Source organism: Prinia subflava, chromosome Z (assembly GCF_021018805.1).
Source record: "Prinia subflava isolate CZ2003 ecotype Zambia chromosome Z, Cam_Psub_1.2, whole genome shotgun sequence".
Lineage (NCBI taxonomy): Eukaryota > Metazoa > Chordata > Aves > Passeriformes > Cisticolidae > Prinia > Prinia subflava.
In genome coordinates this window covers 101,949,366-101,968,901 of record NC_086283.1, presented here as the reverse complement: position 1 = coordinate 101,968,901, position 19,536 = coordinate 101,949,366, and the positions used below count along the sequence as shown (strand labels likewise).

General features: G+C 39.5%; 1 protein-coding gene across 5 annotated transcripts in view; it reads left to right on the top strand.

Moving 5' to 3' along the window:
• The window catches only part of SMAD2 (SMAD family member 2), a 49,784-nt gene that overhangs the window by 14,451 nt on the left and 15,797 nt on the right, over positions 1-19,536 (top strand). For 3 of the 5 annotated variants that reach the window (XM_063422082.1, XM_063422080.1, XM_063422081.1), the window contains exon 3: positions 18,733-18,822. The exons of the other annotated variants lie outside the window; for them this stretch is intronic. In XM_063422082.1, the coding sequence (XP_063278152.1) occupies positions 18,733-18,822 (90 nt within the window). The remainder of the gene's footprint in view (positions 1-18,732; positions 18,823-19,536) is intronic. 5 annotated transcript variants of the gene reach the window in all.

Below are 19,536 nucleotides of genomic sequence, written 5' to 3'. Positions count from 1 at the left end.
CCTGATTCCTCAAAATGTCCATAACTGCTTTGTAATTAGTGATGACTGAAATCCAAGCATTTAACAAACTAAACTATGCCATGTAGTGAATAATAAGCTGTCATATTGATAGTCTTATCTTTGTTATTTAAAAAGCTTTTCCAGTGGTAACAGCACAGAGAATTGGAATCCAAAGTGTGGAAACACTAGTTTCAGTATCCCAGTATTTTGTTGTGATCAGCTGAGTAGTTTTTCTGTTTTAAAATATACTTCATGCCTTATTTTTACTTCTTTTACATGAGACCAAAAAAACCCCAGTGGCTTTTGCAAAGTGCCTTAAAATGTGCAACTAATAAAAAGAATTTGGGTGGGTCAGATTTGGAATAATATTGACCTGGACTGTTGTAGTTCCTATATTTTCTAAATTGGAAATAAATTAAAAAAACAAAAGCTAAGGGAAGATTGAATTTGGACAAATTTGTTCTGACGTTAATAGCAGTAGTTATATTACAGTTATTATATGAGGTTATTTTTGATACTGTATGTGGAACTGCATAGTTATAGTTAACACTTTAATCTCAGCTGTAGTTGGAGGCCTTAGTTCCTGCAGAGGAGGTAAATTTTACTTCTGCTTTATATTAAATTACATCACAAAAGCAGAGAAGTGTTGATTTAATGTTGATGGACAGCAGTCTGACAGATTTTTGGCTGAACTAAGGTTTAAAACCCAGCTTTCTGAAGTAGCAGCTCAGAGACTTTCTGCAGGTGTGCTGGAACCCTGCAGGTGCCTCAGAGTCTCAGGTGGAACGCAGCAGTTGCTTCCAGAGCAGAGCAAGGACTAAGAGTCCTCTCAAGCTCTTGGTTTTCAGCCTGCTTTGCCATTAGAGTTTTAGTACTATCTGGTCTACTATATGCTCTCTATCCCTCTTGTTTAACAGGAAGAGAGTTTCTCTGTGCCTTGGTTTCTAGAAGCTTATTTTTGCTTGTTTTTCTGCAGCTTCACAATTTTGACTTAGAGAGTATGAATGTAGATAATCTATGGAATTTACAGTCTATAGTCAGATTTCTCAAGCACCTGGCTTCTATTTCCAATATGAGTTGAATTCTGAATTTTTGTACCCTTCAGGGTCAAAGGAAAAACCCTACAATGGGTTCCATGGTTTTGGGAATGTGGAAGATTGTAAGGGAGTGTTGGGGATGTGAAGCAGACAGTTTCAGACAAGTGAAGTGGTTGGTTGGAATTAGTGATCAACTTAGTTAACGTTGGTGCATCTTTGAGTTTTTTAGGATGAAGTGGTAATATTTAAATTATTTTAAAGCCATACTGGTATGGCTTTCACTTCATCTAATAGTGAAGGCTGGTAATTTTTTTAACTGCTCCCATGGAGTTGGTCACACCCTGATTCTTCTGGGGAAATAAGGTGTTGTTATTTAAGCGTTGGATTCAGAATACCTTTCTGATACTCTTTCCTAAGGAATGTAAAAACACAGTAGCATACCTTAATTGCATCTGAAGGCTGTTTTTAGGTTTGGTTTTTGTTTGACTAGGGGTCTTTTTGTGAAGTAAATACCCATTTGACTTCTGAGCCTGAAAGACTGTTCTTGATGATCAACTGAATAATGCTATTGATAAAACATCTTCTCATAGGCTTCCTTAAAGTGTCCAGGAAATAAATCCAGTATGTCTTAATTTTGCTGTATTTCTGATGTATTCTGCAATGCCTTAGTACTTAAAACTGCAGAATCTGATGAAAATTTATCAAACACATGAAAACAAGGCCGTTTGCCGTGATCAAAACCCTTAAAAGAAATTGTTTTTCTCTATTATATTAATGTTATTCCTTTGGTTGCTTGCCCTGCAGCCATTTCCTCATTCCCTGCTGTGAGTTAACACTGTGAATAAGACAAGGTGCTTAGGCATGGCTTATGGCACATGTTAAAATTGTTTTCTGGAGGTTAGCTGTCTTTTTATTAGTTACTCTGAGCCTCTGAAGATGGAACTTATAGGTGCTAATCATGAGAGTTAACAGCAGGAATACACTGGGCAAAGAAATAATCTGTTCAAAGATGGAGAAACTGGCTTGGAACTGCTGTTTGAAAACAAACCAGTCTTTTAAAATTATGATTTTTTTAATGCCTTTTTTTTCACATAACTGAGTAAAGTAAAGGTGTAAAGAGCACAGTTTTTATTGAAAGAAGCCAAACCCTCTTCTACCAGTTAGCATATTTTCTTGAATTTCTTGGGGATATTTGTCAGGAAAGTGATCACATAGCTGCATGCAGTAACCTAGTTTTAGGAATGCTTTTGATCAGTAATAGAGCAGAGTTGTCAAGCTGATATGGCTTCTAGAAGAGATTGTTTTCAGGCTTTAATACTTTTCCCCAAAATAGGTTACTTCAGAGGAGAGCAGTGCAGGTACTCCTTTGTTCCTTCTCACGTTAAAGTCACAGGACATGTGTGATTTCAGCAATTAAACCGGGGAGCAGGGAGAGTTCCTCTGGGAGCTGTTCTAGGAGAGTTCCCAACATCTGCTAAGCTATGAGCAAGTTAGTGAAGAGGACAGCAGCAGGCACTCGGGTTGGCATAGTAAATCCTGAAATAACATTGCAGTCCAGACAGAGGTGAAGCCTCTTTTCCCAGAAACAAAACTTGGCTCTGTCTGATGGTTTGTAGCAGAGATGGGATAATTCACTGTTCAAGATGAGGATAGACACTTGTTCTTAATCACAGTTTAATGTATAAAAAATGCCCTCAAACCATGTAGTGTTTCTCAGTCTGGATGTGTTCAGTTAGATGCAAATTAATTCTCTAAATGCGTGAAAACTATAGTTGAACGTGTTAAGTTTTTAAAAATATGTACAGATACTTAAGACAATGCTTCATAGTTCACTAAAGTACAATTTTTATCGCTGAGATTACAGGAATAAGATACTGTTAAATCATTTGTTGATAAACTGACTCTTTTTTCTCATGACAGGATTATTTATCAGAAGCAGACCATCCTCTGCCTTTCTCTTGTTGGAATTTCAATTAAAAAAACCTCTTTAGAACAAAGCCAAAGAAATCTTTTCTGAAAGTATGGCAAGAAACAGCTGAGATTTTGGGGACTATTGGCTAAGATTAACTTCATAATCTTTTGCTCTTCCTTGTGATATCTGGTGCTGTGAATAATTCAGATGTGTTCATTGGAAAGGTGCAGCAGGAGGATCAAACTGCCCTTTACTCTGCAGTTGCATTATTATGGTGGAACTTAAATATTGTTCTCTGTGAAAGAATAAAGGATGTGGTTATAGACAAAAGGATGCTGCCCTAATTATGTAAAATGACAAATGTCAGGCTGCAAAACACCTTTAGATGCTGCATAGACATACAGTGGGAAATTAAAATTCACACGAGGTTTGACTTCAAGTCTCCCTGAAACTTAATGTCAAAACCTGAGTTTAGCAATTAATACTGCAATGATACTAATGTTGTCATGTAAAATACTGTTATTCCTTATTTTATTAACCCTTTCAATATAATTTCCACGTTATAGTCTAAAAGCAATTTTTGTTAATGTTCTCCTATTTGATTCATGATGTTGTTATATTTCACGTGTGGAGTAGGACACAGGATTAATATTAGCACAAGGTAATGCTTTTTTTTTCTTCTAATACCTTAGTTTTCCTCTGCTGCCACTTTCTAGTGGAACAGTCTCTCTCCAGGGATACCTTAGAGCCCCTTCAGGTACCTTAAATGGGCTACAGGGGAGGCACTGGGGACAAGGCCTGCAGGGACAGCACCCAGGGAATGGCTGCCAGGGAATGCCAGAGGGCAGCGCCAGCTGGGAGATTGGGCAGCAATTGCTGGCTGGGAGGGTGGGCAGGCCCTGGCACAGGGTGCCCAGAGCAGCTGGGGCTGCCCCTGCATCCCTGGCAGTGCCCACGGCCAGGCTGGACAGGGCTGGGAGCAGCCTGGCACAGTGCAAGGTGTCCCTGCCATGGCAGGGGGTGGAATGGGGTGAACTTGTTAGTGAAATTAAGAATAGCAATTGTGTTCAAGTGTAATCAAGTGAGGTTTAATTACAAATACTAAAACATAACTGTTAGCTTGTTTTGTGGCACAGCTGTGGCTGGTGGTAAGGACTGAATTGCTGTAGCTGAGGTTAAGCTTTAGTGTAGACATAGCTCAGGTTACAGCCTCTTATAATGATGTCATCCTTAAAAAGGAAGTCTTAGAGTATTAAACAAAGATACTTAGGGCTGCCAGTTTTAAGCTCGTGCAATTCAGGAAGCCACGTGACTTACCCACATAATTTGTTAGAGGTGGTGTGCCAAGCAGAGAGTATTGGCACGTCATTTGAGCTAGGTCAATGTGTAAAAATACAAATGTGCAAGATAGTTAGCAAAATGCTGTACAGTTCAAAGGAGCTTGTCTCTCGAGTCAGGAGGAAGAAATGTTGAATTTTGAGGATTACATTGTTTATTAACTGGAATTCTGGATAAAGGCTGGGGGAATGTGGATTCTGGCCTTGGTTTTGCTGCCTTTTCCCAGGTAACCTAAATTTTTACTTTGCTGTCATTTTTCTGTTTGTAAATGGAGGTTTCTTTTTTAACGATTTTAATAATGCCACCTCCACTGCTATAAGATGTATTAATTGTTTAGGGAGTAAGCTTTAAGTATTTTTTGCTATTGGAGTATCAGTGATATGAAAGCAAATTTGTGGATGAAAATGTGAGTGATTAGAATATGTGCAAGTTCTTTGTTCAGGTTAGTGCTGCTATTCATTAGGATTGCTTTGATGGTAAGAAGCAGGAAAAGTTTGAATCAAAAATAAGTGTTAAAGCTTACTTGATTTTTGTTTTTTTTAAATATGGAATTGTCAGGTTAGCAACTGATGCTGAGGCTACTTGTGTTTACACACAGTAGGTTCTGTTAGAAAGCTCTTGACTACAAAGAGTAATACCTGTATCTTGACAGTTCATGCTGCCATTAGGAAGATGTATTAGTCACTCCAAAAAATATGTTGACTGTGCGTTATTGTCAATACTGAGCCCAAAATTATCTCATAAATAGTTATTTTTTCTCCAATAAAGGAATCAGTCATTACCCAGCCCCAGTCTATGCTAAACTATTCTGTAGCTTGCTGTGATAACTCATGCCTTTATAGCTGGCCAGCTATTCAGTGTGGTGAAGATTCTTCTCATTATAGTCTTCTGTAGAAATTAGCCATTTTAGTTTTCTTGGTACTGTAACAAAGCACCTGAGTGCTGTTTTTACTAGTGTGAATGTTTTCTGACAACCCCCACCCAATTTTACAGGAAAAACTTCCCAAGTATGTAGCTCAGCTGCGAGCCTAGGAAGAATTTATAGGCTAAACAACATACTGCAGTTTTCCTTTACTGGTGCAGCTTTGAACACAAATAGCTGGTTAATAGGCTCCCTACTGATTTAATCCTGCTTGTAATGTACACCTGCTAATTTAATAAAAGTAATTTCCCATGTCTTGTTTACTACTTGTCGTTTTTTTTCCCACTTTGACTCAGTTGCACTGCTGATTGGTGGGAAGCTTCTAAAATTTACTGTGTACAATGCCACAGTCTCATCATGAACAGCTTTCTTTGGCTTCTGTCATGTTGCATTGTTTGAGGCTGACTGGCAGGATACAAGAGAACAATCGGGAGCTGGAGTAAGTTCACATCTCGCTGCATATGCTTTAAAATTGGCAGAAGAACAATGAGGTTGGGGAAATCCCCTTGAACAAGTGCTGCACAGTAATCTGACTTCAGCTTTTGTGCAGAAAAGATCCTCCAAACTGTGACTTTTCATTACAAAATGTACAAGCAAGTCTTAGAGCTAGAACTGAAAATTTTCACTTAGAATCTTTGCACATAGTTGTAGGTGAACAGGCCACTTTTTCAGTGCTTGGTTTGTTCTTTTCTTGAGTACTGGGTAGAGATAAGCCTGGTGCAATGGAGCATACTCAGGTTTGTGTAAATGCAGAATTTCAAAGTTACTGTTTAGTTAAATTACTGAGTTACCTTCCAGAACTGGTCTTCACTTCTTGTTAGTTTTGTGGAAAACTTCAAGGTGAGTTCCTCTGATACTTAAAATAATTACAACTCATGCTGTAGTTTTGAAGGTTTGAACATGAAGAAAGGCTTATACCAACTGATGTGGAAACTGATCTTGCAGCTTTGGGACACAGAAAGTTGTGTTTGAAATGCTTTTTGACTCAGGTGTTTGGCTGAAAAAGCCTTGTCACTAATAGACTACTCAAATGTTCATCTCATGGACTCCAGCTGCATTTTTCAGGAGTGGCTTCTGAACCTTGCAGTGTTTGCATAAACCTGCACAGTCTCCAGTCACCCAGACTCATTGATAATTCTTTACTCTCTTTATGTCATAAATATCCCCTTCTGTTACAGTGGGGGCAACTCAAATACAAACTTAACACCCATACCAGAGAAAGGAATTCAAATGTGTCCACCTCAGTGAATTCCACAAAACCGGTAACAAAAATAACATTTCAGTTCTTTTGCGTTTTAGTTTTGAATGTTCTGTTTGTATCATGTACTTGTCTTACAGACTGATGCCTTGTCTAAACACAGTTAGTACACAAAAATTTGCTGTCCACGGTATGTCTCAGTTAGAGGAATATAGGAGGAAAACAGAACGCCTCTGCCTAGTGCAAGTTGCATTAACGGCAGTCATGTAAAAAATTCTGTAATTCTGTTCACTGATGGGAAGACATTTTTACTGGAGTTGAGTGCCAGTGTGTTTGTTGAGCCTCTGGGAACCCCTCAATGTTTTGGCCAACAACCACAGACATTCCAAGAAGGATTTAAGCAGCTTTTCTTCTGGCAAAGTCCGTGTACTTGTTAACTTAAATGTTAATATTCCTTGAGCTTTTGAATCTCCTATCTTTTCAGCTGCCATAGGGCAGAAAGCAGAGCAGCTGCCACCTCAGCAGAGGGCACGTGGTGGTAGATCAGGGCTGACTTCTGGTAACTGGAGGGAGGAAAATAAATTGTTGGATGTCCTGGGAAAGTGTTTTACCTATGAAGCAATTGGATGTGAGGCAAGAGCACTTGTGGGCACGGTCTTCAGGTGCATGTTTGGGTGTGGATCATGAGCAAGATGTCGAAGACTTCAGGACTTGTCCAAGGCCTTGACATATCCTTCCTGCCTAAGCTCTAGTCAGCAAAGCTCAGGAAGTGGCTTTGGTACTTACTCTAGAGGTGTCTCCTGCATATTGCAATTTTCTGGTGGCAGTATCTGCTGTAGGGCCCCATGTTCTCTTCTGGGCCTGAGGAGAATGGAGGCTTCTAGTGAGGCACTTTGGCTATTACCTTCTTGATTTTACCTTACCAAAAGCATAAAAAGCAATATAGTATCTAAGAAAACATGCAAAGTGTATTTTAAAAATAAAATGCTGCTTTATTCTATCTGAACAATGCAACTCTTCAAGGCTTTTTATGGCTTCCATGCTAGTTGTGAATTTTCTTTATTTTTGTCATGAAATATGAGCATTGTCAGTGTTGGTGATGTCATTGTCAGACATAATTTTGTATTTTTTTGGCAAACAATGATGTCACAAGTACCATTCAGTTCTCTGCCTCAGTGTGTCACTTGGGGAAGCTTTCTCTAAGCCTCAAATTTTAACTTGATTTGAAATTCCTTATAGGAAACACTTATAATTTAGCTATATAATAGTTGGTGTTTGTTTAAGTTTGGGATGTGGATCAAGGTCAGTGATTCTCTGCTTCACCAGTTTTCTGCCAGGTGTCCATGTCTTGGGCTGCAGCTGGAATTGTGGTGGCCTCCCTGCACTGAGCACTTTAGAGCATATAACCTCTGTTTTTCTTCTTGGATTTCTTAAGACAGGTGTGTAATTTGTAGGGGCTGTCCAGAGGAAAGTTCAGTTTGAAATGAGGTATTTAAAGATCCTTTACCTGTTGTTCTAAGTGTAATCTTTTTGCCAAGGTAACATGCATTTTGAGGACTGTGGATAAATACCTTGAAGGGCTAATCTCTCCCCTTCACTACATCAAATACACAGTAGTGTGAGAAGGTAAATCAACACATCTCATGTTTTCTCAGCTGTCCATCAGTTGCAAAACAGCCCATGCAAGTGGTAGCATCTCACCCACTCGGAGGATGATGGACTTCTAGAGAAAAATAACTTGACTTGGCCCTTGCTTGGTAGCTGTACCTGTTAGCTTGTGGGGAAAGCTTTCACCACATCTACAGTGACTAATAGTGGTTAGAGAACTTGAGATAAAGGTAATTTTTTAATGTCTGTTGAAAGTATGATCTTCTGTGAGATTTGTCTGCTGTTAACAAACCAATTTGTTGTGGATATATCAGCCAGTATTGTGATGGATAGGTCTTCCTATACAGGTACTTTGTCCTTGGTTATTTCTGATTTTCAGGTCTGTAAAGAATGATACAGCATTAGCTTGTGAAAATGCACTGGATGTCATCTCAACCCAATGCCTGATATTAGCATAGAGTAGTTTAGGTTTCTAAAGATGTGAAACTGCAACAGGTAGGAAACCTTTATTGTATATAATAGTGTAATGAATGAAAACAGCATAGGAAGTCCAAGCTATTATTTCAAGACTGCCATCTGAAGTTGTAAACCTCCGCATTCTCAGTGCTTGTGGGTTCACACAGTAATAGGTTTTTATTTATTGTTGGTTTTGTTTTGTGGAGTTTTTTTCTTCTTTTTGTTGGGTTCCTTCCACACCTTGGTTAGCCTTTAGAGAGTTGCCATTGTGAATCCTGTTGTACACTTATCTTCACTAGATACAGGGCATCCAGGGGTGATTGGTTTTGATGGCTGTTTTGGAACCTGATTTGGGACAGTTTTTCTGTGCTTAGGTTCTTCTTATCTCCAGTCAGATTGCTTCAGTGTTTGTGAGATGCAGAGCTGCTGAAAGCTGTGATGTTGGGTTGAGAGTAGGGAACTGCAGGGCAAGTTTCCCAACAAAGCTGTTAGCTCATGATTTCCGTGGGCTGCTTTTGGATGCTCCTCATCCTTGGTCTTTGAGCATAAGACTTGTGGCCAGCTCCCTGCTGAGTCTTGAAGGAGGCTGAGCTGCGTTGTGTGCCTTTTATTTCTCAGTCCTGACACCACCTCTCTGTTGCTTGACCTTGTCATTTAGAAGTTTTCAGGCTCTACTCCCCACTTGCCTTTGAGCAGAGAGTAGAAACTCCTTGATCGGATCTGTGTCTGAACAGACCACATGGGCAATGAGAAAAGAAAGGCATATTTTTCTTCAGTTTGGTTTCCATGGCATCCTGGGAAAATTGCTCTTGAACTTTGAGATGCTATCCTTCCAGGATCTCCTAGCACTGAGAGAAAAATAAAGGTAGCACTGATTGTTGTTGGCTGCTTTATTCTGTCTGACAGCACTGGGCTAGCATGTCAGGATTTGGGAGAGGGGAGGATAATAAGGTGCTTTGAAGAGCCTTACCTCTATACTTTTGCCTATGTAGGCAGTTTGTGGCACATGTGACCAGGAAGATGTTGCCTTTAGGAAAAGCAACAGAAGTATATGCTGTTCATCCGGATCATTTGTTGGCCTGGCAGTCAGCTGAACTAGAGAAAACTAGCAACTGGCCCTGGAACAAGCACTGGGCAGCTCAAATGTTGGGCTCCTAACAGTATCTTTGGTATATCACGTTCCACTTTTGTGTCCCCTGTGGACATCCTTGAAGTTCTAATCTGAAGTAAATGGGAGTTATTCAATGACTTTTTTTTTTCTTTTCCCACAGTGTTAGAGAGGTTAATTGCATCCTGTGCCTCCTGCTTTTCTGGCTATTTTGATGTGCTAATTTTTTTAGCATACATCCATTTATAAGGAAGGCTATTAAGTAATTTTCCTTGGTTCAGATGCTGCATTTTGTATTTGATGTAATGGTTTTGAATACACTTTATAAAATTCTATGTAAACTTTATTCGTAAAAGCATTCTGAAAGATGAGAGGTTGTGTAATGGTTCCTGATTTATATTCCACTAAATATGCACATACATAAAAGTACCTTTCTTGGCTGTAGTGTGTCCTGAGTGTGCATGTGGGCTGGAGGGAAGCAGGGAGATAAGGTAGTGTTAGAGTTTTCAGCAAGTAATCTGTGTCTTCTGCTTGAAGCGTAAAGGGCTGCTTTTGCATTCTGGGGAAGGAGGAAAAACTGTTTTTTAAATTACATTTAATAACTATATAAGGCCAGTTGCTTAAATCAGTCAATTTAAGGGGTACACCTAAGAGACAGTTGAGGAAGCACTCCTGGTTGTAGATGCTCAATGCCTAGCCCACACTTTCACTCTTGTTTTGTTTAGTTTGTGTTGAGAGGTAAATCTGTGCTTTCAGTTCTGCAAGAGTCAGTCCAGGGCTTTATAAGACATTACTTAATATCCTTGTCCTAGACTTGCCAGGCTCTGTTTCTGCTTTGAAGAATGGGAGATTCTGGTGGCAAACTACCTGTAACTTACCTAAACTATCCACCTATAGTTATATGTTAATACATGTAAACATTCATTTACTCTGGTTGCTAGTACTGCCCCTTAACAGAATTTGTCTAGGAGTCTGCTTTTCTACCCCAGGGTCTATCACAGGATTGTCTCCATGGAACAACCTTAGTTCAGCTCCTCTTAGAAGGAAGTGCCACCACAGAGCAGTGTAGATAATTTTCAGAAATAATTCATACCTGTGGTTTTCATGTGGCATTTGTTAAGTTATTGGCTCATCTCTCTAGCAGGTGATTGGAAGAGAAATCATTATTTTATACTGAATTACTGAATCTTTACATTTTCTGTTGCAAGAGAATGACATCAGGACCTCTGTAACTTGATGTCATTTACAAGCAGGAATGAACTGCTGTAGTTTTGAGTCACTCCACTTGATGAATGTATGTGTCTGGTTCTGTACACTTAAGTGAGCAGATGACCTCATGTCACTGTAATATGGGATGTGGGAGATGCAAGTGAAAACATTGATCAGTTCTGCAGGGATGCAAAATAATTTGAAGGAGGAGTATGGTTGATACATCATGAAAGGAACTTAGCATTCATGTCCATATTGCAGGTTGTTTTAGTCTTTCCTAAGTGAGCATAATGTAAGTAACCTTTCCCCTGTCACCCCCAGCGTGGGGAAAAGAAACATAAGCAATGTGCATTTCAGTAGTAGAGGCACTTAGGTCACCCAGACTGCATTTTAGAGTGTGTTTGTTCAGTTGGCTATACAGCTAGCTGAAATGCTACTTGGACAGACAAGTAATATAATTAGCATTGCTCCTCTCTGGTTTGTAGGCATTTTAGGCTGTAATAGGGAAAAGTGCTTGTTGTCAGTATACAGGAAGGACTATCAAATCAGAATATAAAAGCAGTTACACATATTTTCATTTGAAACCCAGAATTAAGGAAACCATGATCAGGCAGGTTTGGTAGGAACTGTCTGTGCTGAGTGCAATATTCATGTATATATGTAAGCCAGCGAACTTTTTAAACTGCTGACTTAGTTTAATCTCTGTTACACCTAAGCCTTTCAATTCAGTCTTTCCTGTTAATGAAGACTTTGAGACCATTTCTAAACTAGATCCAAAGGCTTGTCCTTAGCTGTTCTTGAATCTCAGTTTCATCAGGAAGAATGTAACTTGCATGAGAGGAAGGATTGTTCTTCCATACATCAATTCACTTGTCCTTTTCTCAAAGGTGGAATCAGTGGAGTGTCATGGGCAGTGTATTCACAAGAGTGCAGCTTCAGTGTGCCCACCCCAGTGATAAATTGGAGGCTGAGTCAGTGCTGTGGTGCTCCTGCCTTTGTTTCCTGCTCGCTGCATTGCTCTGAAGTCTTGGATCTAAGACATTACATAGCAAGAATGATTTTTTTTTTTTTTTTTTTGAAGAAAGGTACAGATCTTATGCACGAAGTACAGATCTCAAGTTTGCAGGCTTCAACCTGTTTTCTCAGGTAACTTTTACAGAGGCATCCATGAGCAATGCTAAAGCTTTGGCATTGCCCATTTATTATGAGAAAGTGGGATTCCATAAGTCTGATGGTCATGCCTTACTGCTCCATCTCCAATTTGGATAGTTTGGTGTAGCTCTTGAAGCAAATTTTCTGCCTACTTGACAAAATAACCTAGTAAGCCTAGTAAATGTTAAGTTGACATAAAGGTGCCTGTGTACTTGTATAAGTAACTTCTCAAATTCAAGCAAAAATCTAATAATTTTTTTTATTGTGTTTTTTCTTGTTTAGTCTTTGAGTAAAAACAGAGTGAAAAGCAGTGTCAGGCTCACTTCTGTAGGGAAGACTTTGCATGAGAATTCTAGAATTGGAAAACTGACTTTGATTATCATCTCCCATTTTAAAACAGATAAATGGAGTACTGTCAAAGACTGCTGAAATTATTTTTCATTTCAGCCACAGCTCCAGCATTACAAAAGCCTCAGAAAATGTAGGGGTAGACAAATTAGATTCAATGGGAGAAAGGCTCATGATTATAAGATGCAGGAGAAAGGCAAATGGAGAAGATTGCCTTGAACATGAACTTGGCAGACTTGTTAGTGGCTGCAGATTCTGAAGGATGTCAAAGATTCAGGAAGGATATTAGGGGCTCAGTGTAATACTTCACAAATAAGCAAATTAAATGTCCAAGACCATTTCTATAATATTTTCTGTCTAATGCGGGCTTTGACTAACACAGTGGTATTTGCATTTCAGGTTTAATTTGTTATATTTCTAGTGCTACCACTTCAGGTAAAGAGGAAGCTGCTGACTGAACTCAGTGCCTTTTAGCTCTTTTAGAGCTGTTCCACCTTGCAAGACTTCGAAGAAAAAATATGTAACTTCAGTTATATATGAATTGTGACAATATTTAACAACTTCTTCATAGAGTTTCTGGTACTACATATCTAAATATCTTTGAAGTGGCTCTGCCTGCTTTCATCTGATGTTTTACTTGTTGCAAGCACTTCATTCAGTACAAAAAGTACCTTAAGCACACAGCATTGCCAACACTGTAAATAGTGGTAGGATAGTTATTTGTTCATTCTGTTTCTCAGTAAAAAATGGTAATAAATTCATAATAGCAACAACCTATAATATACCTAGATCAACCCAAGCACTCTGAGTGATAGTTTTGGTGCACACCGAATACTGATTAAAACTCTGCTGCCTTCAGGTTTTTCAGGTGCAGCCTCAAATAAACATCTCTTTAAACGTATTGTTGACAAGATGTATTACCTTTATCACTGTTTGTATCTCCTACCTTGCAAATGCTCTTGGGGAAGCTGCAGGGATGTCTTGGAGTATGTGCAGTGCTGTGTGTAGACAACAGCTTGTTGGTGCTGTGGCCATGAATATCTGGACTATACTTGCACATACTTGCTTGGATCTGTGAATCAGTACATCTGGCTTTTAACTGTGTTGAGAAACTGATCCTAATTAAGCAGCCTGTGCTGAGTACCAGTAGGCTTTAATAGTTGGCATCTGGACATGAGTTGAGGGGATTGTGGATTGATCTGTGTATATACATCTCCAATTGCTGATGTTTCTAGTTTGGAATTGCTGCTGCAAGACAAGATGCAAATGTCTTTCTGTGTTCACTGAGATGAGGTTGTGCTGTCAGAGATCATCTTGCCCTGTGCAGTGTCCTCCTGCAGTGTTCTTTGCCACCTAATCATGTCAAATGCAAGAACTTGGTTGTGGGCAGTGTGTTCCAGCTGATAAGAGGTCCATGCGTATTTTTGGACTCATGAAGATCAGTACAGTGCATTTCTTTAAACTAGATCATTCATGTAGCAGGTTTTTTTGTTGTTATGGATTTTGATAGGGACATTGTTTGTCTGGTAGACATACACTACATTAAAACGATTTTATTGCTTACTCATGAGTGTAGCACAAACTGGTTGTCCATGTTCATTTGTCATGGGCAGATCAATTATTTTTTTGTATTTGCACCTAGACTTGATAGTCCAGTTTTTGTAGCACACTTGCACTTAACTGTTACTCCACTTAAGGTAGTGGGATAATGACTGGAAACATCATCTGTGCCATGTAGACAAGGCAATACAAATACTTTCAGATTATCTTCAATAGTTGGGATTTTCCTGTGTCCACATTTTTCTTGTGTACGTCAATGTTTTCTGTCTTACTGAATATAGACAGTCAGTTTTGGCATCTTGTGTGAAAGTTGTGAAGCCTTGCTACAGCTCGTTGCTGTGTAGGTAATTTTTTGCCCAGAGTACAGGTTTTTCGGAACTCAAATTTTCCTGTTAAAGGAAATGATGAAATGGAAGAAGTGAAGGCATACTGTGTACTGGTGCATGCTGATAGCCACATTAAAGGTTCTTCTTGCCAGAATTGCACAGTATCATATGAGATGATGCTCCTTAGAAGCAGATAAAAAGTCAGGTTGAAACACCAGCTCTTACAACCCTTTCCATTCAGGGAAAGATTCTGACAGAAGTACCTTTGATTCCACCATGTATAAACTTGTCTGATCCTTTCTTTACTGCATCAGTCCTCCACTCAGTCCTAAAGAGTCCCAAACCCCAGTTGTCCCTGGTTTAGTGTGTAGCAGCTTAACCACATGCCTGCTGGATTTGGACTTTTCCCTAAAAGTACCTGGCTCTCAAAGAGCAGTTCTTACTCCTTCCAAACATTTTTTCAGCATTTCTCCTTTCTCTAGAAAACAGTTCTCTCTTGTTAGACATCCACATCACCTGGGAAACTGAGCCAAATCGGTGCTTTATATCCCTGAAGTCCCTTATAATAAATTCACTTACTTGTGGGATCTGCAAAAGTAACAATCTACCGTTCAAGCACAGAGTGCTAAAGGCCACAGAAAATGGTGATTTACTATTGGGAGCTGCTGTAGGAAAGTGTTGAAAAGATAAAAAATTAGCTTTTGTATTGTTGACCAAATGTTGACTTGTTTCTGTCAACAAATTGTTTCAGGAACAGCAGTGAAAGTACTCTTTGGAATGAAAGGAGAGAGGAAGTACATGGGCTTTGAACTTGTGTGTTGGAGTATATTTAAACACTGTCTGCACAGGGAAGATTTAGGTACAGTGACACAGAAGCCAAATTATATTTTGAAAACAGTGATGGCTTACCAGTGATACAATGTACAGCGAGTTCAAAACCAAACCCCCTTGTTTGGTAAAATACAAAGCCTGAAGTGTGCTTCCAGGCTTCAGCTTGAGTGCTTACAGAGGGTGAAATGATGATACATCTTGGCTGCCTCCCTCTTAATAAATTAAATGTGCCTGGGAACACTCCCAGGCACTGTCCAACTGCTCAGGACTGCCTTGTCCATTCTCTTCAACCCTTAGCTAGCAGAGCAGGGGAGCTGCCTCTGAATTGTCCAGTGTGAGTGGCTCCTGATGGTGTGCGACTCACAGACCTGGGAATTGTGTGGGAGAGCAGTAATTGGCACAGCCTGGTGCTGGGGAATGTCCTAGCTGCTTTCTAGCATACGTGATCGTGTTCCAGGGCCTGGGAATATTTCCAGACCAGGCCTGACTTATGAGTACAGATGTTAGTACTTGATTCTCCTGAAACCTTTATGGACTAAGGCAGGGGAAGGACTCTTTGCATCGCACAGGAGTTTGGATGCCTCAGAAAGGTAGATTTAGGAGTGAGTGATTCCTGTTTATTTTGAGGCAGTAATTCTGCACTACTAAAAATCTGTACCTCCTGTCTCATTTTCAGATGGTTTTAGTGTTGGTTAAAACATCTTTCAGAATTCAGTCACCTTTGCAGCACCACCTTTCAGGTATAAGTAGACATGCCTGCCCTCTGTCAGTCGAGGGCTTGTGTATGAATAAACATACTGTAGCTTTCCATGGAAGTACTGTGTATGAGGTATGGTTTTTAGGGTTGTGAGGAATTTAGTTTTGATCTAGTGCGCGTGTCTCTGAATTTTAAGAGTCTTGATTTATTGCTTGGTTGACGTGATGAGGGGACAGTCTTGCACCTTGTAGGCAATGGATCTTTTATGTCAGCAGGAAGTAGAGAAACCTCTTTATTTCTTTAGACATTTCTTCCAGCAAACAGTAAAAGCTTTGTTGAACTGGTTTCATTGATCATATGGAATGATTTCCTGCAGGCTCTTTCTTCTGTGTTTGATTGTGCATTATTGGAGTTTAGGTATAGTCCTGGTGCAGATGGGAGAATAAAACAGTAATACTAATCCCAGCTCTAAGCAGATATGCGTCCCAGAAGACAGCATGTCATGTAAACTGATGACTTTGGGGCAGTTTTGCTACTCTGACTGGTCACTCTTCTTTGCCTCCTGCCCTGTCCTCCCTCCATGGTGTTTTGAGCTTCATTCCAAGCTGTGGCTCTCTCACAAAGTCAGGATACTTCAGGATACTGTTTATCTTTCTGTAGGTTGTGGAATATGCTTTGAATATTTATAGAGAGAAGAGGTTAGCAATATAAAATACTGTTCCTGTGCATCTTGTTTTGTCAAGGGCTATGAGATTGTAATTTTACTGTATTAAAAGCCCTGTGAACCAAATGCGTGGCATGTGATGCTTACACCAGTGATGCACCCCACAATTTTGGGAACATATGATCTGTGTGACAGCGTCAGCTTTGGAGCAGTGCTTTGTATGAAGGATCCATGGCTCAGAGGTAGTGAGCTGTCAGAGCTCACTGTGTCAATTAATATGCAGCAGGCTTTGTGTCTGCTGATTGTTCTTCTAATTGCATGTACAGGGTGATCTGTCTTACGAGCAGTAGTGGTGCATATTTAAGGACACAGTGCAGTGCAGAGATGCTCCCTGGTGTCCCACAGCCTGCCTGTGTGTCTTCAGGGCAACTGCTTCAATCCCTGCAAAGCTTCTGGTGGTCCCCAGTTCTGACCACATCTTAGGAATGTGGAAAAGAGAGGCTGCAGGCCTTGCTGATGCAACCATGGGCATCCCTCCTTGCCCACCCATTCTGGACAGCTATGATGCTGCTTGAGTCCAGTGTGGATGCAATTTGTTCAGGATGGTTGACTTTTCTGAAGAGTTGGATCTGTGCCAGAGAGTGGGCCTGCATCTCTGGCTCTCTGCTGCTCTCTACTAGGCAGAGTTATCTAGTACAAGATTTTATTTGCACCTATAAACAGTAATACATCAAAAATATATTTATTTGTGATAAAAGCAGGCCGTTGCCGCCCACAGTTACATTCTCCTTTTCTTGTAGTGCTCACATAACTACAGGGAATAGAAGTGATCTGATTGAAAAGTAACTCAAAACATGTATTTTTGGCTGTGTTTGTTCTCTGGTCAGATAGCCAGTTTACTGACTTGGGTTGCTTCTCGCTGGCATGCACATTTCAGGCTCACTGGGAGGGCATTAGAAATGAGGTGGGTGGTAGAGGCAAGAAGAAAGCAAAACCCATTCACTGCCCTCACCAGTTGCCAACACTTAGGTTTCATTAAAAGTCACTGTGGAATTGAGGTGGTTGTCAGCCCTGAAAGTGATTTCAAGTCCAGTGATGTGCTGTCTGCTCTAGTTTTGTAAGACTAATGAACTTTCCCTGTGTAATGCGGAGTAAAAACACCAACCTCACTTTTCTTAAGCACACAATCCAAACTTGAGTGTATCAGCTAAACCTGGTAATTTAAATTTTGATGCTTATATTTAAAATCAGAAGTTGGGTGACCTTGGATTCTTCATGTTGCAACTTTTCAGAGGCTGTTAATTCTAAAGGTAATGTAGCAGCCAGCTGAGCTTCAGGCTGCATAATTAGGAAGCAGAGATTCCAGTTGCTTGTGAACCAAATTATCCTAATTTCTGAGGTGTGAGGTTTACTTGTGTGTTACCTACATGAAATAAACTGTTTTCAGTGGTCACTGAGCAAGTGTGTTATAGAACTGAGCTTCATTTATACTTCTGACAGTCTGCTGCCCGTTTATAATCCTGAGCTGTTTGTTTTCCTTACTTTGTTTAAATCTGCCTCTGCTTTAGTTTGTGTCTCTGACTGAATGTTCTTTTATCTTTCCCATTGTGATCTGCTCCTCAAACCAGTTTGGTAAAGGTTTAGTTGTTTTTCCTTTGTCTTGCTTGATTTAGTAATTAAAGTTATTATGTGATAGTTGAATCCTAAAGATACTACACTGTAAAACTGTGTTAAACATTATGTTTTGTATACTGTGTGAAAGAATATTTAGCTGTTTAATCAAGGAGAGTACAGAAAACAGTTAAATATCAGCTATAATGTGTTTTTCATTAGAGTTTGAATTTCCATTTTTCGGAATAGCAGCAAATTAGTGTATACATGGAAAATGAGATTAAAGCTGAAGTGTTGGTACTTAAATTTAAGATTGTGATGTTCAATTTTGGATACACCTGGCCTTTGTGTGAAGTCTTAGGGCAGTTTATGTTTAGAAACAAACAAAAACAAAAAAACCCCAACCCAACCCAGAAATTACTTTTTAAAATTGAATTTTGTAAAGAACTAGGCTGAGGAAGTTTTGCCTGTTTTAAGGAACATTGTAACTGTATCAATTACTTAAAACTTGAGAACTTGTTCACCTTTAAAAACATTTATCATTTACCTTGAATCACTTGTTCCATTTTGATAGCCTCCTTCATATAGAAAATATAGCATGAAATGTCTGTTTAAATGCCATTCTAACAGTGCTCTATCTTCTATGTGAAAGGAAGTATTCTGTACATTTTTCCATGTTTGACATCATGGTGTTTTGAATAACCATGTTCCATATTCATATCAATTTTTTGTTTTTGTTTTCAATTTATGCACAGCACTTGCTCTGAAATTTGGGGACTGAGTACACCAAACACGATAGATCAGTGGGATACAACAGGCCTTTACAGCTTCTCTGAACAAACCAGGTGAATATTCTGCCCTCTCTCGCATCATAAAAATCTTGTGGGAGGGATTGGCTTTGGAGGGTCTGTAATGGGATGCTTTAGCTATAAAATAGACTGAAATGATTCCTTGGCCTCTCATGGTACAGCTTTTTGAGTATTTCCTTGCCAGTGTAGAAATCAGTGTGTTCACAGCTGATGTTTTGACCAACGAAACTCTTAATTCTACAAATACTCCTTTTTCATGCCAGTGCTATTGAAAGAATGGGAAGACTTGTTAAATGCAAGCTCTAATGTGATTTGGTATTTATATTAACAAAGTTAGAAAACTTAATTCTTTAGACCTAATCTTACAAAGTGTTTAAACTGCTTTGTATGCCACAAGCTTTCAGTTAAGTCTTACTAATTGGCTCAGATACGAGCTACTAAAGAATTGTTTGTAAATTCTTCAGTTGTTAATGGTGGGCAAATTCTAAGCAGGGTCTTTATTTTTTCATGTCACATTACTTGATTTGTGTATTGAGGTTTGTCTCCCATCCCATAACAATCATAAACATCTGCATTTGTGTAAGCATATGCAGTCTGTCTTAAAACTAGCAAAACATTTTCAGCTGGTAGCAAGGCAGATGAAGTGAAGAAGATAAACTGTACAGCCCTTACAAGATGTGCATTCATGTTTTTTGCATTGCAGTTACACTGCCATGTGGATCACTTGGGCAGCTGACTGCTTATAGGCTT